We start from the raw sequence: 27,869 nt of genomic DNA on the forward strand, positions 1-27,869 counted from the left end.
TTACACCAGTTTGTACCATAAGAAGGAGCAGCAAGTCAGTGTAGCCGTATTTAAGTAAGTTACTAAAAACACCTTATATGCCAAGTAAGAGAGTAACGTCTGTTGGTGAAGAGCGTGAGGATAAAAACAGAGCAAAAGTTTAACGTTTTAAAACGGTTAAAACAACAACTGCTGATGAAGTTCTGCACGTTTGTTACAAAAAAGTCCCTTTAACCCAGGAGTGTCCAACCGTAGTCCTCCAGAGCTACCTGCAGCTTTTACATGCGTCCCTACTCCAACACAGCTGAATCAAAAGGTTGGATTCCCTCTTCAGACCTGATAACGAACCATTCATTTGATCCAGGTGTGTCGGAACAAGGATGCGTCTAAAAGCTGCAGGTAGCTCTGCAGGGCTGCAGTTGGACACCAAACGAGGAGCTCGGCCTGCAGATGAACGACAGTTTGAACTTTGATGTGTTTGTTTTTGGGAAACTCGTCACCTCCCGTCGGCCGACACCAAGCCGCTACGCTTAAAAACACTCTGAGGCTAAATTCAGATCGGTGGAAGTGGAGGGTAAAAGGGGGCGGGGTCAGGCGGGGCGTGGTTGTAAATGGATGGAAATGAATGGACCAGTCACAGTCTGCCGCGCTGCCTCTGAGAATGTCTTCCAGTTTGGGGTTCTGGGTCGGACCGCGAGGACTGGAACACGAGCGGCTCGGCACGAACGCTCTCCTCTTAATGTTTGTGTAAGCATCAACACTGTTGTGTCTTTTCTACCACATCCTCTGCTTCAGGCTCAGCAGGAGACCCAGAACCAGAACACAGTTTCAATCTAACGGCCTTCAAGTTACAGGATAAGTTCGCCTCAAAAATCAAGTGAGAGCCTGTTTGTACGGAGGAAGCAAAGTGCCAGACACATAACCAAAACATGTCATAAATCTCAGTTTGTTATCTAAATAAATCTAAAATCTAGATAGAAATTAAATGTTGACGTAGTGGCCATCTTACTTTCTTTCTCTCTTTGTCTTATGTTTAAAATAACTACGGACGGACAAGCGACTTTTTTACGCGCCGGTTTGTTAGCAACAAACTTGTTTCTTTTTCACATAAACCTTTCACAATAAAGCTCAAGATCCTGTTGAGACTTTTCAAAATAAACTAAAATGATGACAATATACATTACTCTCAAACATCAAGTTTCAGAATATGCATCAAAAAAATGACCTCAAATGCAAACATGAAGTAACTACAAATGGCGCTCACATTTGAGCTCGTATAGCACGCTAGCACAGCGGTCTCCAACCTTTTTAGCGCCACGGACCGGTTTATGCCCGACAATATTTTCACGGACCGGCCTTTAAGGTGTCGTGGATAAATACAACAAAATAAAACTAGTACCGGTACCAAAAAAAGAAGATTTATTCATAACACACGTGAAAAGACCCAGGAAAACCGAGTAAACAATAAAAACGATAACAAAATAACACTGAAAACCGATAAAAACCCTGAAAACTATACATTTCACACCTGAGCCTCAACTCTCGCGGCCCGGTACCAAACAACTCACGGACCGGTACCAGCCCGAGGCCCGGGGGTTGGGGACCGCTGTGCTAGCACACGACAGCAATGAAACAAAAGCTAAAAAAAAAGAAAATAAATTCAACATAGAGGGAAAAAAATCAGTAACAACTTAGTAATAAATGTAATAACTTTCATAGATTTTAAAAATAAAATAATTTCTCCTACTGTTGTTAACTATATAATTTAACTTTTATAAGTTAAAAAATGTTGTTTTGATTTATTTACATGTGACGCCATGACATTTGTCACCTTTCACAAACTCACACGAGCGCCTGCGAAGAAAAGATTTTAGTATCAAATATTTGAGAATGTCTTAAAGTGTAAGAAAAACCAGACGTGTGCGTTCGTTCACCGCTTTAAACGTCCACCGTGTTTCTTTTGTCTCCGTGCTGCCTGTTGTCATTTTACTGAGACATTCTCAAATACTTTAACTCGAGTCTTCACAAGTTCGCAAAAGATAAGTGCAGGGTTTCAAATCCTTTATTTCACAAGCACAAAATCAGAGCGGGAACTTTGAACCATCGTTGATAAGGCTCGCATCGATGGTAGTCTGCGTCACCTGAAGGCAGCATGAGTTTGTAAACTGGTTCATGAGAAGCAGAAAGTGTAGAAAAGACACTCTGCAGGGAAAGCCTGTTTTAAAGCGTTCAGGGTTCGACTCTGAGCTCTCTAGAAATTTGACGATGGCAGTTTTAAAGTTTCCTGCTTATAAAAACTGAAACGCTGAGTTTTTTACTCAAAAACAGTGAGATATCGAACCTGTAGGGGGCACTGTCGTGTCACAAAATGATGATGTCATTACGAAGCGACGCAGGCCCAGGAGGAGAGTGAACGTCACCGAGTTGCAACGTGTTTGTCGAACCTAAGATCTCTTGCTCTTTCTTTGTGTTTGCTGATGTTTGCACCTTTTCGGACGCACCTCCATATAAAAACGCATCATATATTAGAAGAAAATCATCGCAAATACGCAGCAGGATGAAAAAAGAGTACTGAAAAATAAAAAAACATATAAGAGCATCAGTGTCTGTCTGTGTTTTTGACTCCTGATGATGAACTTGCTTGTCTGTGTACGTGTTAATCTGCTCTGCTCATTCTCAGCAGCTTTGCATGAGTCACAAAATAATCCTTCTTTATCTTATCCTGGCCCTTTGCACAGCCCGTCCTTCAAGGCAACTTTCTTCTGATTGGTTGCTCCTCACATAAAGGAGGTTTCAAGGGCGTAAGGGCGGGGCTTCTGTGCAGACATGACCATTTAAGGATATCCCCTGCACACAGACCCACACAATAAGCTACAAAGTCGGCCTCTGTGTTTTAATCTGAAATGAATCCTCATGTTCTGGCCTCTGTTTCAGTTCAATTCACTTTTATTTTTAAATAACAACATTTCACAACAACAGTTTCAGCAGCGCCTGCTTAAAACAGGATTTCTGTACGTTCAGCTGTTCAGTCCATAAGCACACGTTAGTTCATTTGTCTGTCCCAAAATATTTGAGATTAGTGAGTCTGTGATTTTAATGTGTAAAGAAAATGAAAGAATCGTTTTAAGCAATATTGAGAAAAGGTCAGAGTAGCACAGATATCGCTCATTTTTATTTGAAGTTGTAACTTCAGCTTCATGGTGATAAAGGGCCTCGTTTATCTGTCATCAAATCTCCTGTAAGTCCGAGGATTTGTATTCGAATGACTTCGGTCCTGCTGCATAAACACAAAACGCACAGATTCAGACTTTAGGCCACAAATAAAGCTCGTGTATGTCACGCTGGGATCTCCGAAGCAGCCGCGGCAGGAAACACTCAGGTGTTTTTGTGGTTTCCCACTAAAAAGCTCTCAGTTATTCCCGAGATGAAGCCCACAGAGATGGTCTAAAAGCTCATCCAGGCACTCAGCGGCTGGTTTCCACTTTACGGGCGACGACCTCGCAGGCGGCTTCATCCAACTTTAACAAGGAGAGACACAAAAGCACGACTGTGCTGCTGCTCCGACCATCAGCCGGCATCACAGCAACAAGGAGGAAACGCCGTCAGCCTGACCTCTGGGATCCAGCAGCATCTCGTTGTTAAGCAGGTGGCAGCTTTTATTTTGAAAGAAATTGCTTTTATTGTGAAGCATCTAATTACAAACCAATTCACACGGTTTGAAGCGACTCCGAGAATTTCATTTCTAAATCTGGTCACACAGTTAGCTGTGAGAGTTTTACTACGAAGCAGCTTTAGCATTTTATTTTGTCTCTGAGCTCTTATTTTGAAGCAGTTTACTGTACAAATGCTCAGAGGCTTTTACTGTGAAGCTACTAGGGGACTTTTATTGTGAAGCAAGTAAAAGAATTTTGTTGAGCCACTTTATGTCTTTTAATTTGAAGGAGCATTGTGACCTTCATTGTGAAACTGTTGGTGGGCTTTTATTGTGAAGTGATAGGAGGGCTTGTTTGCTTTTAATTTCAAGCATCTTTGTGCTTTTATTTTGTGTGTACTGAGAGACTTTTATTGTGAAGGAGCAGTAGTACCCTGACCCAGCTTCAAGACTTTTATTTTATGTGAAGCTTTCATTGTGAAGCAAACCATAGACTTTTAAGCTTTTACTTTGAAACATCTTTGTGACTTATTGTAATTGTTTTGGTGATTTTATTGCAAAGCTTAGGATTCTTACTGTGGAGGCTTTTACTGCTCAAATGTGTTTCAAGACTTTAATTGTGAAGTGTTTGTATGACTTCCTGCTTTTAATGTAATCTTTTGGATTTGGATTTGGGCTTTTTTTCATCTTCTTATTTTATTATAAAGAAGATGGGGAGGGCTTTAACTTTGAAGAAGAGAACTAATGCAAGGGCTTTTATTTTAACAAGTGAACTTGAAAAGGTAAACTCAAAATTAAACTAATGGACTTTTACTGTAAAGCCGTTTTAGTGCTTTTACTTTGAAGGAACTTCGTGAGTTTTTTTCTTTGTAATCGGTAGGCTTTTATTGTGGAGCCACGATGGGTCTTCACGGGGAAGTAGGTAAAGGGTTTTTACTTTGAAGCAGCCTGGGGATCTCTACTGTCTCGTCTACAGATGAGAGGCTTTTATTGTGAAGCAGCAGCTTGGAGACTTTTAATGTGAAACATCTATGTCAGGGGTCCCCAATCCCAGTCCTCGAGGGCCGGTGTCCCTGCAGGGTTTAGATGTGTCCTTGATCCATCACAGCTGATTTAAATGCTAAACGACCTCCTCAACATGTCCTGAAGTTCTCCAGAGGCCTGATGATGAACTAATCGTGTGATTCAGGTGTGTTGACCCAGGGTGAGATCTAAAACCTGCAGGACACCGGCCCTCGAGGCCTGGGATTGGAAACCCTGATCTATGTGACTTGCTGTCAAGAGTTTAATAGGCTTTTACTGTGAAATTACAAGGAGGCTTTTATTGTGAAGCTGTAGGAGGAATTTTAAGGTGAAACTGGATCAGTCACACCTTTATTGATTATTTATTGGTCCGAAAATGAACTGGCTGGTCCTCCATCGTTAGTGCTGTAAAGGTGCGCTGTGTGAGTTTAATTTCCTTTAACGCCTTCAGGAAGAGGATGGCTGCAGAGCTTTCCACTGAATTTCCACCAGTTTTACACATTTTAGTAGTTTAGATCAAATCTTTCATCCTGACTCTATTAAAAATAAAACAGCTGAATTTTATTGTGAAATACCTAGGTAGCTTTTTCTCTGACGTCATCGAGTCAACAGGTGAGAGGCTTTTATTGTGAAAGATTCGGAAAATTGGGATTGATCAGGTTTTAATTTTCTCTTATTTTAAATGTACTTCACCACATTCATTGAGCCTGCAAAGCTCAGACTGCTGACAGACACCACCAGGGGGCGACATCACACCAGGCTGGAACTTTTAGTCCAACCATTGTAATCAGATTACAGTTTCAGACTGAAGCAGCACTGCTGTTGGTTCCCAGCTGGAGTTTCTGACGATTTCCTCAAATGAAACTAGTAAATGTTTTATTAGTTTCAAATCTTGATAAAAATGTGAAATAAAACATGAATAGAAAAACGCAGAGAATTAAAAAAAAAAGCGCCGTTATTTCAGAAACGATCATCCATCCTGACACCAAACAAGAGACCTGTCAATGGAGGGGGGGGGGGCACGTTCACGGAGCTCTGTGTGTGTGTGTGTGTGTGTGTGTGTGTTATTGGGAAATAACTCTCATCGATGTCGCAACAGAGTGAGAGAGGAGGAGGAGCGTGGACCGGAATCCGCGGAACTTTTACTTCCTCCACGTAAACACTGCGCCGCTCGTTGCGCCTTTTAAGACTCTTTAAAGTTTGTGCGGACCGAGTCCAGCTGTTAACATCTGTCAGCATCTGTCCACAGCTGTTCGAAGGCTCGCTCTACCCTCCCGCGGCTTTAATTAGTCGGCACGTGATGTTAACCGCGGCTGCTTAATTACACGGAGCAGCTCCGAGCGTCATTTTGGAGGAGTTCCCGGAGCACCGGGGCCTCCGTGGGAGATTTACAGCCGAGATCGAGCCCTGACACGCGGCCGTTAATCAGCAGAGCCCCGCTGCTCCCAGAGGGTGAGGGAGTGAGTGAGCCGCAGGACTCTGGCGCCTCACACTAGACCCGGACACTCCTGGTTCTGGGTCCGCCCACCGGCACATCCAGCTGGACAGCCCCGACCGGACTCACACCTCTCAGCCCGGAGGACCTGCTGCCAATGTAAGTGACCGCCGGCTGGTTTTAAATGTACTGTTTCCTCTACGGACCCTGTCGCTGTGCTTTTCCAGGCTCGGGTCGGTTCTGCGGGCTCCCTGTCGGAGAGCCGCCGTCGGTGAGAGCATCACCGCGCACACCGGTGATCCGCAGCGGGCTGTCCGGACGCAGAGCCTCTCTGCCGTGTCCGTGCGCCTGCATGCCGAGTTTCATTCTCAAAATCTCACAATTCCTGCGTGGATCGATTTTCTTTATCAGAAAACGCGCGTCAGCTGATATCATGTTTATGTGTTCTTCGGTTCGGCGTGCGCGCTCTGCCCCGACCTGACGCACTCAACAACATGTAAACTCCAGTAAATCATTCACCCTCTGTGCTGCTGCTGTGAGTGGAAGTTCACATTCTGATATGTTATGAGCGACCGTGAAGGACAGAGAGCTTCTTAAATAATGAAGTTTGTTCCACAGCTGTCCGGATGTGGAGCAGCTGGAAGTGGACACTTTTTAAACGTGAGTCTGACGTTTGGAGGACAGTCTCCATCGATCTGCTCCCGATAATCCGATTATAGTCAATCAGGTCAGAGTCTGCAGTGATCAGCAGAAACATAACTGCAGCCCACATGCCTCTTCATCATCATCATCATCACATCTAAGCACTGAACTGATGAGGCAGTGCAGTAACCCCCCCCCCCTCCACCACCACCGAAATGAGGAAAAACAACAAAGAAATAAAAGTGAGCAGATGAGTAAACTGTAAATGAAGTGTGCAGATGGAGTGATGAAGATCTCCTCAGAGGAAGCTGCTGAGTGTGTAAATCACACAGACTCTAAAAATGGGCAATCTAGTACCCAGAATCCTCTGGGGCGAAGCTCGAGGGGGTTTTATCTCTGTACCTGTGATGAAGCGTATCGCTCGCTCGTGCAAACACACACAGGAGGTGTGTGTGTGTGTGTGTGTGTGTGAGTGTGTGATGGATGGTGTTGGTGAGCAGCTCTGGGTCTGTATGTCCCTCCTGGGAGCCACTAGTTCTGCCTGATGGTCCAGCGTGACTCTTTATGTCCCTCCGTCTGTCTCTCCATCTTTCTTCACCTTCTTACTCGTTTTCTGCGGCGGTGCATTTCCCCGTCGCTCGGCTGTTAGTTAAATGTTAGAAACTCAAACAGGAACAGCTGAGATCTGTGGCCTCTCACGTCTCAGGTGAATGAACGTTTGTGGGTTTTCAGGTTGAACAGAACAAAGTCTTACTGGACGTTTTGGGATGTTTTCCCAGTGAAAGTGATGGTTTCCATACTGGGAGGCTGGTTTCTGTTCATGAGAGGCATGAAGCAGATAAAGACGTGAGTCACGATGTTTGCGTCACAACCGTCGACAGGCTCAGTCTGAGGCCTACGGCGGCGGTTATCGCCGATGTGCTGGTCAACACAACCCTTTATTTATTTTACTCGCGCCCAACGCGCTGCAGTCGTCCCCTGAATGATGCACTACATCCCCAAAAGTATTCACTCACCAGCCAACTCACTGAATTCAGGTGTTCCAACAAGTCCAGCCGTGAAATTTCCTCGCCACTAAATATTAGTCAGCTGTTAGTGGGATTATAGCGAAGTGGAATCGATGGTGAAGGACAGCAACACAACTACGAAGCGGTAGATCACGTAACATCAGAGCGCGGTCAGCGGACGCTGAGGTGCGCCGTGCACAGAGGTCACCCGCTGTCTGCAAACTTCTCCAGACTTCACGTGACCTTCAGATTAGCTCAAGAACAGAGCGTGGAGAGTTTTGTGGAGCAGGTTTCCATGGCGACCGGCTGTATCATCAAGCTCAATGCAAAGCGTCGGATGCAGCGATGTAAAGCACGTCGCCATTGGACTGTAGAGCAGTGGAGACGTGTTCTCTGGAGTGACCAATCGCGCTTCTCCGTCTGCCAATCCGATGGGCGAGTCTGGGTTTGGCAGTTGCCAGGACAACAGTACCTGTCTGACTGCACTGTGCCAAGTGTCAAGTTTGGTGGAGGGGGATGCACACCACAGCAGGGCCCACACGACCTCCTCGGAGAGCAGCTTTCCTCACGTAGTTGGGAATGCCGTAACAGGGAGGAGCTCGGGTGGAGGTGGGTTGCAAAGTGGATTGCAGCTGCAGGATAAATATACGCTGCCCATCCTCCTCAGAGACGATGCATTACCATGGCAACTGTATTTCAGCCCAAAACCGTTTTCAGTGATCAGCGTCTCGTGTTGATCATGTGACTTTTCAGATTAACGCCTCACCTGCGATCAGCTGACTGAGTCTCCTCCAATTGTTCCAGGTGGACGAAGACAAACGAGCTGCGAAGCTTCTTCCTGTCAGTGCGACGGGTTTGGATTACTAAGCGACCATGAAGATGGTCTGTTACGCAGACGGCGTGACATGAGCAGTTACCTGCCTGCAGCTCGGGTCGTTTTTCAGAGACATTCATCAGCCTCGCTGTGGAGGTGCAGGGGACCGTGACTTCCTTTAAGAGGGAAATCTCAGGCGCTGCAAGTTTTACTGCGAGCCGTGCCTCCTTTTTTATTTTATCTGTTAGTAACTGAGTAATCTTTACTCTGCTTTTATAGAGTATTAGGATAAAGCATGGCTTTGTCAGCCTGATAGTTAAAGTAGGAATATATGTAGCGCTGTCTGATAGCAGCGGCTCGCTGAGGCTGCAGATTTAAGCAGATTAACAACAACTGAAGCTGAAGACATTTCCTGTGTTTAGAGTTTGACTCAGTCAGCTTCTGTCTAGTTTTTATTTGATTTCCGTTCATTTTGAGCTTTTATTTAGCTGTGATCATCTATGTAAGGAGGCATGTGACCTTTAACCCCCTTTCCTGTCCTGAAGCGCGCTGCACGCAGGAGGAGGAGGAGGTGGCACATATTGATCCATAAAATTAATCATGACTCGCTGCTGCAGAGCAAACACACACTCCCACAATAAACCAATAAAATGAAATGAAAATAGAAACAATTTCTCGTTTCTCGCCGCTGTGCCAGTTGGTTTTTATTTGAAGTCAGTTCCTTAGACGTGGAGGTCATCATCCATCTCATCTCAGATAACGACTGGATTAATCAGCTCACTCTGCTGCACATTTATGGAGATGGACAGAGGTGGGGTAGGTCGGCCTGGACGTGCTGGCGTCTAGTAAAACAGCCGGCGTGTGTCGGAGGTTTCCCTGGCAACGGATGCGAATTAAAAAACAAACTCATTCTCGAATCATTCAGATATCCCTCCACAATCTGCTCACCTCTGGATGCTGGTCAGGTGAGCAGATACAGTTGTCAGTTACACATGTTTGCATGTTAATCAGCAGACAGGTGTGTGGATGGCTGGGAGGTCAGCTGCAGCGAGCCAGAGGTTAATAACAGGTGTGATTCAGTGCAGAGAGGTCTGTTAACACTCAATGCATCATGGGAATCCCCGGCAGCCTACATCTATTGCAGCATAACTAAGGGAGGATTCAGGGTCACCTGGTCCAGCCCTAACTATATGCTTTAGCAAAAAGGAAAGTTTGAAGCCTAATCTTGAAAGTAGAGATAGTGTCTGTCTCCTGAATCCAAACTGGAAGCTGGTTCCACAGAAGAGGGGCCTGAAAACTGAAGGCTCTGCCTCCCATTCTACTTTTAAATACTCTAGGAACAACAAGTAGGCCTGCAGAGCGAGAGCGAAGTGCTCTAATAGGGTGATATGGTACTACAAGGTCATTAAGATAAGACCTTGAATGTGTGGAGGACTGTAAGTCTAAACCCTGACGCTACAAACCCAACGTAACAAAAGAGTCTTTGTGGAATAAATAATTTCATAAAGATATTCAGACATATTCAGACCGCACATACGTTTTCTTTGGTTTTCTCATGGATGGAGTTTTGGAAAAAACGACAAGAACGACTCAAAACAAATTTTCTTTGTCAAGTTTGAAGCAGTTTCATGTTGTTTGTGTTTGTTTTGAAGGTTGTTGAAAAATAAACATTAACAGTCTTTGTCTTTGCAGGGCAACTTTCATCTCCGCCCTCGTCTTCCTCCTCGTCGTGATGGGCGGGACTTCCCCTGCTGCCAGTCAGTCCGGCGCTCCGACAGGTAGGTGACAGCTGTGACGGGCGGGATGAGATCGGAGCTGCTCGGGGCGTCGAGTCAGTGACTCGAGTCTTTCGGCAGCAGCGAAGCAGAAAAGATAAAAATCTGGATGCACATTAGTTTTAAAAGCTTCAGGTGATTCTCATGTAGAGGCGCAGGAGCGAGGATGAAGTGTGGATTTGGATCCTTTCTGCGCTGAAGGGAGCTGAGAGGGACACAAACGAGTGGCGTGTTTCCCTCTGAGAGTCTCTCGGGTCTGCTTAACTGAAAATCGTTCTTGTTTCTGTGCTGCAACTCTGCAGAAGTGAGGTTAATTAAAAGCCGGAGCTCTCGCCCCGTGGGACGGCGAATGGATGGTTCCTGAGCGAGGAGCCTCATTTGTAACGCTGTCAGAGGGTGGAGGGGAGGCGGGGGCGGGCGGTGGGAGGTCAGCGTAGAGGAGGTAAAGTGAGGAGGAGGGGAGGGGACGCTGCAGGCGGAAAAGCTGCTCTCTTCAAACGTGCCATAAATCAACCGTTTCAAAAACAACAACATGTGATTTTAAATTTCACCCTGAAGGTCGCGAGTTTCCCTCCACGCTCACACAGACACACACACGAGGGTGAGCCGCACATGCACACAGCAGATCTGTTTGTAGAGACCAAACAGGGCCTGATCACGATGATTAAAAGATGTTTGGGTGTAATAGTTTAAAGACCTGCAGGATAACTAAAAGCATCAGCAGGATGTGAAGAAATAAACATCTGGACGATGCTGATGTATGTAGATGTCACCTGATGTGTAACATCCCTGATTGGTTAATTAATAAAAGCTATTTCTGACGAGCTGCAGATCAATGTTAAACTGTTTCAACCAGATTATTGATCCCATCTGCAGAAGCATCACAAACACAGCGACGCCATCACTGTAGTCCTGTTATCCTCATACAGATCGCTGAGGCTAAACGCTGCAGCTTGTTACGGGCGGATGGGTGGTGTGTGTGTCGGGAGGTGGAGAGGTAGGATCAGACTGGAGGCATTAGAGTAGATGGATGGATGGATATCGAGGGAGGAGGACGGGAAGAGGCGGACGGATGCTGGAGAAGGTTTTAATAGAAAGACGAATACGCCGGCCGGGAAAACCTGACAGGTCAATTACCAACACGCACACTCGATCCAGCTCCGTACAGGCGGGGCACCGAGCCTCCATTAATCCAGTGTTCACCATCCTGAAACCCACCTGCACTTCAGTTTCTCAAACTGAGGCTTGGGACCCCAGATGAGCCGCTGGACGAGCCACGAAATCGAAACAGTTCCTGTTGTTGGATTTGTCTCATGCATAAATTACCTGGTTTCTATGGTTACAGAGGTCCCGCTGATCCCTGATAATGTTTTGCAGTTTCAGTGTGTTTCAGTTTAAACTGTGAGGGGGCGGGTCTTAAATGTGATTTTAAGGGTATTTCCTGTGCTTAGGTGGGTTTAGGGGTCGCACACTCCTACAAAGCGTCTGCTCCTCGTGGTGATGAGAGTCATCCTCATCATTATCCCATGCTGTGCTGAACAGCAATCATCTTTATCCTCCATTTAAGTCCTTCAGTCATTACAGACGAGGTGCTTGAAGAGCGAGCTGAGTGTCTGTAATCCGACTGACTGATTGGCCTCGGGTCAGTGCTGAGACCGCTGCTCGATTAAATCAATTGAGGGGAAATTGGTCTGCGCTAATTTTGATGATCAATCGGTAATTTAAGTCCTGCTTACGACAAAAATCCTGGATGAGAGTTTGCACTTTCTCTTTTTAGTTACAGCCATCAGTTAGAGCTGTTTCATCGTCACTGCAGGAGAATTACATCATAAACGCTACAGCACTGATGGCTTAATGACTCCTCATTCAGCTGTGGTAAAATTCCCCCTGCAGTGTTTTTCTGTTCCACCTTTATATGATTTTCATAAGCAGAGACAGTGACGGCAATCTGGAGCTTTAGCAGACGTTCGTGTCATTTCTATGCTGATGATATTTTATTGTCTGTTCCTGTAGGAGTGCAGTTCACCCTGATGCTCATTGTTTGCTTTGAGCTTCGTGTAATAAAGAGCTCATGATGTCAGTGAGCGCTTCGCCCGCAGTAGAAACGTATCAAAGAGCACGCCTGTGACTAAGATGATGATGTCATAGTTAAACACACTGCACCCATTGGTCTACACGCACTCGGCAGAGAGCAAAGAGGCGGAGCTGTTACCGAGTCGGTGAGCTCAGGTTAAGAGAAAGAGATGATTTTGATGTTTCACTTAACCCGAGACCTTCGTCACCTTCAGCTTCTTCACCCACCGCCGTCATACCTGCAGCAGGCAGGGCTGAGTCTAAAGGGGGGCGTGGGGTGTGCACATTCAGTCAAAGGCTTCCAGATTACTACAATAATAAATAAATAAAATATTAATGAAGTTGTTTTCATATTTACAAAATATAAAAAGAAACATTTTTTCCGTGGGCCAGTAAAACTGAGTGAGGCTCGTTTGGCTTCATTCATATTATTAACATCTGTTATTAACATCTGCATCATCACAACATCTGCTTTCTGCAGCAGGAAAGATTTCATCACACACACACAGTCAGAACTCTATTTATGTGAGTAAATGAATAAAGCCTGTTTCTACTGCATACCTTGCAGGTTGCATGTTTCCATCGTACAGAGGCGACAGAGCTGCTCAGAGGTCAAGCAGAAAAATAAAGGCACTCACATATTTCTGTGTATGTTTCTCCAAGTTTCAATAAATCGCTGCACCTATTTCCAATTTTGCTGCCCGACATAAAGAAACGAGGCGTGACTGCACAGCTCCGTGTGGGGCCGATGCAGAGCTGCTGGCCTGTTCTTCTCCTCAGCTTTCCAAACATACGAGAGGCTAAAAAGCCACAACAAATGTTTCTGTGTTACATAATCTGGTTCCCACACTAACTTTAAAGAAGTAAAAAAGGTCTCAGTGGGCTGTGGACATGTGAGGCAGCAGTCATGATAATCTGTGTCTGTCTGTTTCCCAGCTGGACGCTGGCATATTCGGAGCCTGGAGGTCGGGGTCAGAAATCTCCGAGTCTGTGCCTCCATCCTATCAGCCATCTGTTTACACGCTCGGCTCTTTGTCCTTCGCTCTGTGCAGCTTCCTGCACCAAATTTAATAACCGCTGCAAGCCGTTTAATTTCAGCAGTGCAGCAGCTGCCCTCTGCTGTAATCCTTTAATGAGGCGGACGCGTCCTTTAACAAGGCCAGTTAACGACGACATCCACTAAGCTCTGTTTAATTCACACAGAAGAATCAGAGCAGCACCCTGATCCAGAGAGGAAGCACAAACTCCTCTTCCTGTTCACTCATCAGTTCATCAGTTGAATGTTTGGTGTGATCTGCACGCCGATGCTTTGGTTAAACTGTTCCTTTAATGTTCCTCTCAGAGCCCATGTGCTACGACTGGGGCGAGTCCAGCGAGGGGGCGGTCTCTGTCGTGGAGGGCGAGGTCGGTTGGCTCTCCTGTCCTCTTTTCTCTCATCCCTCCGTCTACAACTACACCTCCACCCAGAGCGCCGGGCACAACCTCTTCTGGTACCGCCTCCCCGAGGGCCACGACCTGGAGCAGCCAATCACGTACAGGTAACCCCCAGACGTGTCTGCGTCCCCGCAGGTTTCCACTGCTCCAGTTCAGGGTTTCAGGTTTATTCCTATATAAACTTTGTGTTAATAAGCAGCCGATGTGTTTGTGATCGATTCCAGATGAGCCTGGTTGAGTTTAAAGCAGATGGGGGGGGGGGGGGGGGTTGTGTCTAATTGAGCTGAATGATGAAGTGGGCTGTAACGATTTCCCTTCCAGAGAGGACGTATGGTGTTTGGGAGGCGGCTCGATCCGCCTCGCCGACTTTGTTCTAATGTTGTTCTAATTGAGTCGCGTCTGATTTACGTCCACTCACTCGTGATGTCATCCCGCTCTGCAGCTCGCGGCTCAGCAAAGACAGAGAGAGACTGTTTCTGCAGCCCGCCGCCGCCGCCGACACCGGCCAGTACATCTGCATGCTGCGGTAAGACGCCGGGGCTGCTGGGAACGTTTTTAAGCCTTTGTCTGAACCGAAGCGCATGTTGCAAATATATCAAACATTTGTCTTGATGCACGCTCCATCATCCAGGTGAGTAAATCCAATAAAGTTGATTCTGTTCATCAGAGGATTCCTGGTTCCTCACACTGAGCCTCTTTAAACACGACCTCCTTATTGTTAGTCTGATGTTTTCATCTGTCAACGGCCCAGAGGTTTTTTTACAAATACTGGTTTTATACTGGTCCTTCCCCCTCTGAGTTCAATACCAGCCACACTGCGACCAGTTTGTAATCCTTCTGTTACGACCAGAAATGCTGTTTTTATTTCAAACTGCTTTAAAAGCAGCTTCCCCAAGCTGGCCTCCGGCACACCTTTATCCTCAGGTGTAAATGATTAGCAATTCAGCCTTGGCCACACCCACTTCCTGTAAGGTGAGGGGTGACAGAGGGACTCCATCTCCAACAGCATTCAGTGACCACATTATATGTAATTTCACTGCAGGCACAGCTCTGAGCGGCAGCTGGCCTCTGTGTTCTCAGATTAATATCAATTCTGACAGAGAGTCTTCAGACTCGTCTCTCGTCTAGGCCTCGATGGTCCAACACGGCCGGTCCAGCCTGTAGATCAGGCAGATACAACAAGCTGGTCTCTCAGCTTCGATCCTCCGTCTTGGCCGCTCCACACTTAATCTTCCAAAGTGGCCGTGAGAGCATCTTAAAGATGTGCCGCTCAGCTCGACGGATAAGTCCTGTCAGCTGGACTCGCTCCAAACCTCCAAGTAACAGTCAGCAAACGGGATCAGAGGGGATGAGGAGGGTCCGGGCGAGCCTCGGGATGGAGCGAGATCGGTCTACGAGGGTCAGTCTGTGCCAAAGTGATGATCGCGTGATGTAGTCAAGTGTCACCTGCCCCGTTTTACTAAAAGCGTTCACGTTTGAATTTGCCTCGTATTCATTTCGAGTGATGGGAACAGGAAGCAGATCAGCGCTACTCGACCTCACGAGTCACCTGACCTTATAAATAAGTCTTTTATTCTGAAATCCAGAAGAATGAGAATGTGAACTAGACTTTTAAGCGTGAAGCATGTTGACGGTGTGGAGATCACACGTTAATCAGATGGAGTAACAGCAGCAGGCTGATGGTGAGCTCATCGAGCTTTGACTATTTCTGTTTGATATTTAACCCGCTCAGCCCCCCGAAGGGAAGGCCGATACTAAAACACGCCGACGTCAGCCGGCTTTTTAGAAATCCCCGATAATGACATCATCATTGTGTTCGTAGATCGAACAGAATAGATTTTAAAATCTGAACTTTTCCTTTTTTTATTTCAATAATAATGTTTCTGTCTCTGCGTCGCTGTTGTGTAGAAAACACAAACAAAATAAAATAAAAACACAATAAACTAATGAGCGCGTCCAAAACAAGATTCATTCATTTCTAATGATACTGAAAAAAACACAAAACTTACACAACGTGCACAAAAGTCACGCTTTGTTTTTAAAGATGATTGTTCGTGGAATTTTTATTAGACAGACGAGAGAGAGAGAAGCCGCTGCACACGGCGTGCACTCGCCGAGTCACTGAGGATGGGCGGGGTTTCCTTCAGCTCCATCTGAACGTTTTTGGGGAGTTGGAGGAGTCGGCCGTAATAAAACTGAACTGGGCAGATTATGGGGGGATTCATATCTTGTGGGGCCTTTACCTGACATAACCCAACTGTAACCCTGACACTAAAGCCACATTTTGAGTCTCAGACATTCAAAGCTATGAATACACACACATACGCAGCAAACATGGCCCTGCCAGAGTGCGTTACAGCTCCGCCTGTAAGTCGTCTGAGCCACAGCCAGTGAAGCTCACATCAGTTATTTTGTGACTAATGAAGACAAAAAACTGACGTCTGTATTTAAATGTTCATATTTGCTACAAACACAAACGTTTTTCTTCTGATGTCGTCGTTTACTTCACTGCCGGTCCGTCCATCATGAGGCTGCTGCCGTCTGTGCTACGAGTGCTGCCAGAGCTGCTTTCAGTACCGCAGCAGACCTCAAAGAACAAGGTGATCTAGTTCTGCGTTCCTGTGTGGTCAGGTCACTTCCTGTTTCCTCTGTCTTACCGGCTTCAGAGAATTATTTGGCACATGCACAAAGCCGTGCAGACACAGATGCAGGAATAGCGTCCACATGTGTCAGAGGTCAAAGTTCTCACGAGCCTCTGAGTTCACGTATAAGTTCCTGACGTTTGGTTGTGAGAGTAAAACAGCACAGCTGGGCGAGCATGTGCACGACTGTTCATGTGATGAGATAATAATCAGTTTGTTGGTGATGTTTCGGGGAACTGACTCACAACCCTGTGATAACATAAGAGGCTCAATAGTTTTAGAGTAGAAGCAGAGAGTCAACCAGCTTCTGTTGTGCTGACGATGCCGAGACCAGCGACGACCCAAAATCACAGCCTGTGTTCGCGTCCTGTGGGTTTGTGGTTTGCTCTGCTCCACTTCGTCATGTTTCGGCTGAATGCTGCTTCTGAACGCCGTCAGTTCCCCGAAACTTTTAGAAGAGCTGATGCAGCATCGTGGGAAAGGCGTGAGGTTCGTGCGCCTTCCTGAGCTGGCGCCTGGGCCACCCCAGACCGTTTCCTGTGTGTCATCCACGCTCGCTCTCTCCTCACTTCCCTACATAATCTCCCCCCAATAAAAGTCTGAATGTTTGACCTGAGCTGAAACGTGCAGATGTTCTGGATGGGTTCCTGTTTGCTGACGTCTCCCGTCTCTGACTTGCAGGAACAAGTCCTCCTGCAGTAAGATCGCCATCCGCCTCAAAGTGTTGCGGCCGGACGACGTTGTTAAGTGTGCGCTGCCGGTTGCCGTGGCACCGATTGAGGACTTGATCCCTTTACAGGAGGGCAAGACGTTAGACTGTCCAGACCTGCAGGACGCCACCAAGATGTCAGAGAGCGCACCAAAGGTCCAATGGTACTTTGTGGCGCACCCGGTAAGTTTTCAGCACTGCTGTTAATCTCCGTCCTGTTTTATCTGCAGTCTTTGACTCTGTTGCCTTCAGAGACTCAGAATCACATTAAAATCATGCTGGTCTCTGACACAAAGCCTCTGAGTGCTTCCTCTGTATGACACCAAATTAAAATCCTTTTAGACACTCGGTTCTTTATAAAGCCTGAATTGACATTTTCTTAAATGTCAGTAGATCAAAAGTAATCGAGTATATCTTTAATGTTTTGAGGAAAATGTAAATCGTCTGCAAAAAATAACATTTTCACTGTTTTGAACACAACATTGGGGCCCAACACTGAACCTTGTGGAACGCCACAAACTCAAAACTGAATCAAATACCAAACATATCGATGTCTGTCTGCGAGTAGCGACTCGTCTCCGCAGATAGACGACGTCCACCTTCTGACACAATCTGACGTTTGAGTTCCAATCAGCCTTCAGTATAACAGATTTATTGGTTTGTTCTGGTCGCTGCATGTTGGCGTTCTCTGGAATCACGGTTACTGGGCTGCTCTCTGTTTTATTTCCAGTCAGCAACTTTTCTAATGGCTGTAAATTATGTGGCTCAGTTCATGAAATCTTTACATTTCTTTAGTTTGACTGATGTTGATGTTTTTCTACGATAGAACATTTCTTCACTTATTATATATTATTTTAAAGAAAATCAAGGCACTGTTTCAGGGGCAGAGGTGAAATGATGACATATTAATGATATAGAAACATTTAGTTTGACTTTAGGGTATCAGAATTAACAATTATCAACTAACTTTGTATAAAGTCATTTTCTATATTTTGAAAATAGCAGTGGGCCCAATATTGAGCCTTGTGGAATCCCACAAAATGCTCTTCAATGACTTTGTTTAACTAGAAATGAATGTTTTGTAAAGAAGTCTCACTGGTTTCGTTTTACACCTTGTGATACTGATGACTGAGTAAACCAGACATATCAGCACCGTTATAGCCAGTGTTGGGGAGTAACGGAGTACATGTACCGCCGTTACGTATTTAAAATACAAAATATGAGTAACTGTATTCTGTTACAGTTACCGTTTAAAAAGGTGGTATTTAGAATACAGTTACTTTGTTGAAATAAATGGATTACACGGCGGTACTTCCCTGTTTCATATTGTGGCGAGTCAGGACTGTTTGGGTTTTGTTTGACAGCTACGTTCTGTTGTTCCAGGCGGCAGCGTTATGGTTGCCATGGTTACAGGGTGATGCTCTCTCTCTGCGTGTTTCCTGGGTGAGAGAGCGCCTGTTGTTGTTGTTGTGCTAAGCTAACAGGCAGAATGCTACAGGTATAGCTCTAAAGAATGTAGCATCATGGGCAGTGTAGTCCGTGCTGCAGGGAGAATGGACTGCCGTACACGTTATGTGTCTGTGAGCGAGGGAGGGAGAAAAAGGAAAAGTACGAGCTGTCATCGAGCAGAAACGGGAGCTGGAAGCATGTAAATATAATAATAACCACTGCAGCCAAGAAGAGAGCCTGACGAGCCCAGTTGTAAGTAAGCTATTAAGACTCGACTGTACACCGTGTTCGTGTTTTCCTCTGAAACAATAAGTTCTGTTGGAGCAGCCTTTCAACGCCTCTCTCTGTCTCTGCTAGCAAAGTTGACCCAGACAACAAAGTAAAGCTAGTTTTCGGCTACGAGCCCGACACAGAACCCACCGTATTAGCCAGAGGTCCCTTTACTACGGTTCGGAGCCGCGGACCTTCAGTAACAGTAATAAATCACAGCAATAGTACATTCATGTAGTTGTAAACAGCATGATAATATATTAAGTAATCCAAAGTATTCAGAATACGTTACTCTCATTGAGTAACGTAACGGAATACGTTACAGAATACATTTTGGGGCATGTAATCTGTAATCTGTAATGGAATACATTTTAAAAGTAACCTTCCCAACACTGGTTATAGCTGATTAATCTTTTTTCTCTCACAAATGTTTTATTTTCTCTTCCTCGTACGATGGGACGCCTGTGTTTCTGCAATAACAGTTTTACTTCTTCTTTCAATTAACAGAATATGTTCAGTGTGATTCGTGCTTTTCCTCTCTTAAACGTGGCAGCTCTGTTCATTACTAAAGGATGAAACTAAAGTGTGTGAATCTCGCCGTTCTCAGGTGTGCGACTGGTATCCGTTCTGGGACAGCGACAGGGAGCAGAAAGGAAACAGTCTGCAGGTTCACCTCATGATGGAACAGTATCAGGGTTTGTATTACTGCAGAGTCCAGTACCAGAGGAGGAACCAAACACTCAACTTCACCAGGAGCATCAACGTCACGGCCATCTGTGAGACACCGTTTCTGATAACTCGCATGCAGAGATTACAGGCGGTAACTGTGCAGGTAACCGTGCTCTCATTTCCTCTCAGTGCCCCTCTCGCTGCCCAAAGAGCCCAGCATCATGAACCCCACACATGACCAGATTTTCACAGTCAAAACAGGTACGTGAACAAACCCCCCGAGCTGTTCAGTCGTCTTTGTCTTTGCACGTTTCTCCTGTTTGTACTGCAGCATTCAGCTTTAGCTCAGAGGTCTGGAGGACGTGCGAAACGCTCCTATGTGTAGATTTAAAGAGAAAGATTTGCATAAACTTCATGAACATTTGACCGTCCCTGCCGTGACTTGGAGATGGCGGTCAAACGTGCCTTGGGCTTTACCTTGGGGCCCATTGTTTGGTTCATATTGCTGGCACTAAGTCAGAGTCCTGGTGGGCTGTGGGTTCAGTGGCCTCATGGTCTTTCTGGCTCTGCGGAGCGATGACCTCCAGCTTCAGCACCTCTCAGTCTGAGACCAGCTTCCCATCAGGAACAGGCTGGAGTGCCCGTTCCTTCGGGAATGAGTTACTGCCCAAAGAGTTTTCATTATGAGTTGAGGTGGTTCAACAGTGTGGAGGAGACCCCGGGGCAGACCCTGGACGAGTCTGTTGGTCATGTTGTGATCATGATGAGGACCGGAAGGAAAAATCTCGTTTTTAAGGGTTTTCTTTGTGTCGTCGTTCCCCCGGAGCAAAAGCTGGACTTTGTTTTTATGGGCCGATCGATTTCTTAATTTTTATTTTGGAAGGGTATAAATAATGAAAGGTGTTGGATTGGCCAATTGGTCATGATCGACTCTGGGCTGGACCAATTACAGCCGAGGAGGTCGGATGCACCCTCCCCCTTGTTTAGCAATCTTATAGGCCATCCATCGGCTCTTTGTTACTTCGGAAACATGGCTTAAACAATTTCCACGACGTAATCCGATAACAACCGATCTCTTTACCCGTCGGCTTCCCGTGGCTGTCATGCAACAGGTGTTGTGCCAAAAAGTGATTTCCAATGTTTGCGTGTATTTTTTATGTGTAATATCTATGTTGGTAAATAGACTTCGGTGAACAGCGTTTACAAAGGGGCTATATATGGAATTAAAAATTATCTGTTTTTTCAAGTATCTTTACAACTCTGTGTTATTGTACTTACATTATAACCAATCCGCTCCTTTATCCCCACTTTAAATATTTTTACAGAACTATTGTAATATTTGAGCCATTTCTGCTGTCCAACTACTTCTTACAAAAGACATTTTTAATGTTAATTAGACTTTTTTTAACGGCATAAATAAAGGTTATATAAAAGTCACTGCCAAAGACTGATTGCGGCTTCTACCTTGTTACACTAATGTTGTTTGTAGCTCAATATGACTTTATGTCATCCATGAGGGATGCATTTGACATATGTTTCACATATTATAGCCCAACAAGTTACTTATAGCAATTTAAATACGAGCAATCAGTTTTTGGCAAATACCGGAAATCAGTTTTTGGCAGACAATCACTTTTTGGCACAACACCGGCTATTGCAGTTAATAATACAACAGCTTCTTGCCATTTTTTGTGTTTTTTTTTATCGCTGTGTAACTGAGTTCAATTGAAAGCCTGCATGCGCTAGTACCGCTTGCCACAAGTTCCCAGAATCCTTTGCGGTTTTACCCCTGAATGACGTCACATTTTTGGTGGGCCGGTCTCTAGTCAAAATGCCCGGGCCGATTTTTTGTCCCAGTCCAGTCCTGCCCGGAGCTGCTGCAGTCGTGCGTTGTGGAGACCCTGTTTGTATGCGAGGCAGCAGACGCATTGATCGGTGCAGATGACAGCCGGAGGTCGCTGTTGACGGAGCGATAGTGTTAATTTGTTATTGATCAGAAACGATTGCTCAAAATGGAAAACGTGCAGACGAATAACAAATTGAAAGAACAGAAAAACCAAAACCAACAGAGCTCACATGTTAAATACACAGAAGTAAATAACTTCCTGTCATTGATTTGTTTCTGATTGGCTGATTGATGTGATTGGCTGTCCTGTGACTTCCTCACAGCAGGAACATAAATCCTGCTTGAATAAAACGAGCTGCACAGATATATTTGAGCCCATTAAGGACATTTAGAGTGTAATGAGGTTGATCTACAGCAGCCTTCAGTCCTGCTCACACTGATGAACACAAAGGTCTGCACAGACGCCACGTCTCTCATTAACACAGAGGACAGGGGTGAATCTCACCAGGCTGATTTGTCCAGATGTGCACGGACAACATTGATGTTGATGGAAGAGTCGTGTGGCTCTGCGGAGGAAGTTCTTCCACCTGCAGCTGGACTCTGAGGACGTGACGGAGACGGACAGGCGGCAGCTTCTTTCAAACGGGCTCTCTGAGACTCGACATTCACAGAGTTAATCGTCCGCTCAGAATTAGTGGAAGCTGCGGGAGGACGTCTCATAAAACAGAACGAGCTGCTAACGGCGTGCACGGACACGCGCTCCATCGACGCACACGACATGCACACACAGTGCGAGTCGGTGCCGATGGAGGCGAGCAGGACTGCGGCCAGCAGGCTGATAAATGTCTGAAGGAAACGACTGCCGCAGCGGCGTCATCAGCAGCAGTTTAAGACTTCGATGTCAGCGTCATTGTCTGTGAAAGGAAAACAAAGTCATGAAACAGCAGCAGCTGCAAACACCGCGACTCCAAAAAGTTTGAACGGGTCGTTAATCAGACTGAATTTATTAACCTGTGCAGAAACATCGAGATATAAAAACACGCTCGGGAACACGTGTTCTGCACGGGTCGCTTAATAAACCGCAAATATTCAACAGAAATGAATCCAGAGAATCACTAACGTCACTTTGAGTCACCAAAAAAAGCTGCAACGTGAACTTGAACGTGTGCCACTCATTTCCAGCTCTGCGTGAGTCGCAGTTCAAAACGACCATATTAGGATATTCCCTCTCTATGACATCATCCACGAGTGAACTGTTTAGCGTGAACATCCACGCCTACAGCAGGAAACACTTTACCTTCATCCTGGACTGAAACTAACATCCTTCTGTGTCTTCAGGCACCGAGGTGCGTCTGGTGTGCAGAGGTCAGCTTCCGTTCGTCCTGGACAAACCGTGGCGGGAGATCTGGTGGACAGTTGATGGGAAGACGCTGGACAAACTTCCTGATCGATTCACACAAATTAGCAGGTGCGAACAGAGCGCGTGCACCAGCAGCCGCTCTGCACGGGCGCTCGTTATAAAGTCACATCTCCAAATAAACTCGATGATAAGAGCGCTGACCACGCCTCCTTCACTTTCATCAGCGTCTCCTGTTTTTCCTGAACAAATTGCACCGTTGGAATTAACTCCAAACCTTTCAGTAAAAAGCTCAAAATAGTGAATTAAAGTTCAACTCAAAGAGTGTTTTACAAAAACAAGATAAAATGTGTGAAGTGCATCTGTAGCCTCAGTACTTATAATGTGAAAGGAGCTGTTTTTCTTACGGTGTTTAAATGTAACAACCTTGAAACACTATTTTATTGATATATATACCAGGCTGCGAGACATCGGCAGCACAGCATATTTAAAACAACTCTGCGCTTTTATTTTGAAATGTCACTTCTTCTTGTGCTTTGAGGGTGGTGAGAGACCACTTCAGGGACCTGACTATCGAGAACATCCTCGTGATCCAGGACTTCCAGTCCAAAGACCTGAAGCGGGAGTTTTACTGCTCCGTGAAGAACGAGCGAGGCTTCGATACCCGCAGAGCTCAGCTGGAGGAGGAAGGTGAGGAAGCTGCTCACGCCGTGTGGATGTTTCACATTAAAGGCTCGTCGTGCATCTGAAACTCAAGCTCAGTAAACACTTTGCAGATGAGCTTCAGGTCTCAGTGAACAAACAGGAAGTTCGATTTGGGAATTATGGTCCTGGGTGATCCCCACCCAACACCTGTGACGTCTTTAGTAGACCAAGGTGTCGATGACAAAACCAGAGATAACGTCCAGCGTAATGTAGAACTCCCACAGGGGGCGCTCTTGAGCTCGAGCAGCGTTAGATAGAAAGGCTCAAAAGCAGAGATGTTCTATTTGTTACAGTTGTAACAAATAGAAAAATTGTAACAAAAGTTGTTACAGTTTTGTTACAATGAAACGATGAAGGCGTGGCAGCGGCTGACCCCCTGACCCCCTGACCTGTGATGAAGTGTTGTTTTCTGTCCGTGGGGGCGTGGCTTAGCCGTCACTGAAGCCTCAGGTGTGTTTGTGTTGCAGTGTCGCTGCCCACCGTGGAGCTGGGCTGCGGCCTCGGCGTCACTCTGCTCCTCATGCTGATCCTCTTCGTGGTTTATCACGTCTTCTGGCTGGAGCTGCTGCTGCTCTATCGCTCCTGGTTCGGCACAGACGAGCGGCACACAGGTGAGACCCCGCCCCCAGCTCCCTGCACCTGCTCGGCCCGTTCCCTTTACGACCTGCAGTCAGATAAACCCTCAGACGCGCCGTTTTTATCGCCTTTTTGTGCGATTGTGATTCTGCATATTCGGGGTGTAAAACACGAGGTAATAAAGCTGCAGCCTTGTTTTTTGCCAGGTAACTGAAATATCTGCAGTGTCACTTCACTTTTTATGCCCCGACACTAAATTTCTTCTGGTTACGAGTCGCGCTGCCTGGCTGCAGCATTTAGTTTATTAAAGGAGAACGTTTGTGCTGCGTGTTTGCGTTCGAGGACACTCGGTCAGCTTCTCACAGGAACATCCTCTCGCAAAATGTGACATTTTTCACATGACGTGGTAGAAAAAGATTGTAGCTTACATCTGCAAATTAAACTTGTACACACCAGAAATGTCACACAGGACATCTGAGCAGTGTGTGCAGGGATGTTTGCATGTCATGAAGAAGAAGGAGGAGGAGGATGTGCTTAATCAGATCAGTTTCCACTCACTTTTGTCGCTGACTCGACATGTGTGGGTGACTTCCTGACGACTGAAGCTCAGAAGTTTCCCTCCGTAATGGATTGTGCGTGTGTGTGTGTGTGTGTGTGTGTGTGTGTTCAGATGATAAGGAGTTCGACGTGTACATTTCGTATGCGAGGAACAGTGAGGAGGAGCAGTTTGTTCTGTTGACGCTGCGCAGAGTCCTGGAGAACGAGCTCGGGTACTCGGTGTGCATCTTCGACCGAGACAGCCTGCCCGGCGGGAGTGAGTACTCACGTGTGCTGTCACACACACACACACACACACACACACACTGAACAGGTGAACCAAAACACACGTCATCCATCCATCCCTTCATCCGTCCATCCTTCATTATCCCTCTCTCCCTGCAGCCATCACAGATGAGACTCTGAGTTTCGTGGCTCGCAGCAGGCGCCTCCTGGTGGTCGTCAGTCCCGGCTACGCCTCGCAGGGCTCCCAGGCTCTGCTGGAGCTTAAGGCCGGCATTGACACCATGGCGCTAGCTGGGCACCTGCGGGTGATCCTGGTCCAGTACAAGCCGGTCCGGAGGAAGGGCTGGGTCAGGGAGCTGAGGCGGGCCCGGGTGGCTCTGGCGCTGGTCCGATGGCAGGGGGACAAGTCCAGAGAGCTGTCGTCACGCTTCTGGAAGAGGCTGAGGGTGGAGTTGCCCGTGAGGAGGGTTAGCAGTCGAGGGGAGGACGAAGAAGAGAGCAGCAAGGAGGTGGCGCTGATGAGGCTTCACAGTCAGAACAGTACGAACTCCCAAACGGGGCTGATCAGCAACACCGTCAAAGACCCGCAGAAAGTCCTGAACTCTGCAGCGTAGCGGCGGCTCTGAGAACAGCTGATGGAGCTCAGCCTGGAAGGCTCGTGGTTTCTCTGAGAGTTATTATAGTCATGTTTGTGACCAGGACCGACTCAGATTTATTCATTTCATGAAACAAAGTTTCATTTTCCCTTTAAAGATATGAAAAGTCCGCAGCCGTGCTAGCAGCTGTCAGTGTTTACACCAGGAAACAAGCTAATGTTTTTATCAGTCTCGCGTTATGAACAAACGGCACGTTTCAGCGTCCTGGGTTAATGAGACTCCACCTCGTTTTCTCTGCAGGTGATGTTTGGCCAAAACCACTTACAGATACCTGCAAGGTTTCCTTTGGCCTCTGCAACGACACGCGGTGTCATGGTGTGACTTGTTTTGGACAGAGTTGCAGTTTTAAACGTGGCAGTCGCATTTTTAACCCAAAACCACAATATTTGCTGAAGCCGACCAAGTTCAAGCCTAAACGTAGCTGCGTAGCTCGTGGTGCTTAAATACAACAGTTTACTCTTGACTGTGGTTCTGTGGTTGACAAAGACCATGTGAGCACAGTAGTTTATTTATATGAACTATATAATCATTGACCAACAGGCTGCACAATAACCAAAACCTCCCAAATGCAACAAAATAGTTCAAGTAATTTAAAAACGGTTAAAAAACTACAGTTGGAATGAACTATGGAGCGAGCTCCTTGGAATTTTACAAAAACGTAAGGTAGAAAAAACGGAATAAATTCTTACATCTAGCTGAGAACAGAGGATTGGCTGCTCGACTCTTCGGTGCAGGTCGAGCCCGGCACGTGCAGCTCAGAGGATAGATGTGTGAGTCATGTTTCACACTAATCATCTAACAGCTGTGCAGATATTTAAAAAAGAAAATGTAAATCCCTTTCCCTTTGGGGAAACGAGTTCATTCAAGTGGTTCGTTGAACATCGACGTTGAAGCGTGGATGTTACCGTCCTTACTGCAAAGCTGCTAGCATGGCTAAAAACGAGCTCCAGACATTTTTAAAGGGTTAGTTCGTTAGTTAAAATGCTGAAAGCGCCCCTAGAGGCTGCAGTGTTCATTACAACAACAGGAAGTCTGTGTTGTCAGTCCTGGAGCTGAAGTCACGGTGCCGTTAAAGCTGGTCGCCCTCGAGAGCGGGAGGAGGACGACGCAGTGTTTGTTTTACAGGTTTTCAATTTCACTCATTTTCATGTAACTTTGATATTAGCTGCCATTTCATCGTCTACAGTATCCACTCATTATCACGCGTCATTATCACACGTGTCATTATCACACGTGTCATTATCACATTTATGTTTTTCATTTTGTTTGTTTGTCCAGAGTTAAAAACTTGTGTTTTCTAAACTGGTGCTTTATAAAAGAGGTCTGGTTTTACTTTAACAGTGTTTTGTGCAAACATGCACAAAATCGCCTTAAACACATGTTAATCAAATCGTAACACACAGGTAACACACTAATAGACTATAGAGGTGGATTAAAATCAAGTCCTGCATCATGTTAGCATTCAGTGTTAGGTTGATTTATCGTTTTTTCTACATATCTTTTAAAAACCAATATCAGAACACGGTCACCTGTTGGTGGGACTCGTGGAGAGGTCAGGATAACAAAGTGAGTAAGAGTCATCCTCGGGAGGCGACGACCATCTATACAAAATTTATTAAAATCCGTACAATGGATGCTAACACATCACATGTGCCACAGACGGGCAGCATTTCCATTTATATACCTGTATGTCCTCTGTAGCTGAATGTAGTCGTCATTTTAATTGGTTACAAAGAGCACAACACCTGCCTAATGAGCAGGTCACTACACAATCACCTGTAGTGTGTATGAAAGATACTGACTCATCTGAAAATACACACTAAATAACCACCAGGCAGTCGTAAAACTTAAAGTGCGACACAAACTGGAAATGAATAAAGTTTGCCTTCAAAGTAAAAGTTGTACTTTTACTTTGAAGGCAAACAACAAGTGATTTCGTTACTGCTCAGTAGTTGACGGTGTTTTCAGACAAATCGGACACTTTCATTCAACGGAGGTGCAGCTACAGCAATCTGTGAGCATCCAAGGTCTTTGGTACAACCAGTTTCACCCAGTAACAGCAACCTCCAGGAACCAGTCAGGGAACACCCACATTTTCTTAAAGACTGGTGGGTACCTGTGTGATTTGTGCTTGCACACATGTGACATCGCTTGGATAGTTTTTGCACAGACAGCAGAGAGGTAAAGCTGGGTATCATCTGCATAGAGTTATCGTATCGGTGACCTGCTAAACAACACATTACAAAGAAAAACCAAGTATGGATTCATGCACTGCAGGTTTTAGATCAGCATTGAGTAACCTGTTATTTGTTTGTTAATTACTGTGCACTTTCTTTATTTTCCACTTTATATTTGATAAATCAGCTCTCGTTG

At 45.9% G+C, this 27,869-nt stretch overlaps 1 protein-coding gene across 2 annotated transcripts; it reads left to right on the forward strand.

Moving 5' to 3' along the window:
* Positions 1-5,667: 5,667 nt before the first annotated feature.
* On the forward strand, positions 5,668-27,859 carry il1rap (interleukin 1 receptor accessory protein). Of its 2 annotated transcripts, XM_085131615.1 has the most exons (12): positions 5,668-6,248; positions 10,245-10,330; positions 13,743-13,938; positions 14,277-14,360; positions 17,158-17,368; positions 19,512-19,680; positions 19,763-19,834; positions 22,758-22,887; positions 23,318-23,466; positions 23,949-24,092; positions 24,728-24,871; positions 25,000-27,859. In XM_085131615.1, coding segments are annotated over exons 1-12 (1,842 nt in total). In that variant the 5' UTR covers positions 5,668-6,246; the 3' UTR covers positions 25,455-27,859. The 2 variants fall into 2 exon arrangements, with proteins under 2 accessions (XP_084987741.1, XP_084987742.1); XM_085131616.1 differs by lacking the exon at positions 5,668-6,248 and having other exon boundaries at positions 6,267-10,330.
* Positions 27,860-27,869: the final 10 nt, after the last annotated feature.

Source organism: Neolamprologus multifasciatus, chromosome 14, assembly GCF_963576455.1.
Source record: "Neolamprologus multifasciatus chromosome 14, fNeoMul1.2, whole genome shotgun sequence".
NCBI classification, from domain to species: Eukaryota; Metazoa; Chordata; class Actinopteri; order Cichliformes; family Cichlidae; genus Neolamprologus; species Neolamprologus multifasciatus.

What these genes read in the sequence shown, in the direction of transcription:
- il1rap (XM_085131615.1), top strand. An exon ending in CAGTACATCTGCATGCTGCG is followed by an intron (nt 14,361 to 17,157) that starts GTAAGACGCCGG and finishes TCTGACTTGCAG; the next exon opens with GAACAAGTCCTCCTGCAGTA. An exon ending in AGCTCAGCTGGAGGAGGAAG is followed by an intron (nt 23,467 to 23,948) that starts GTGAGGAAGCTG and finishes TTTGTGTTGCAG; the next exon opens with TGTCGCTGCCCACCGTGGAG.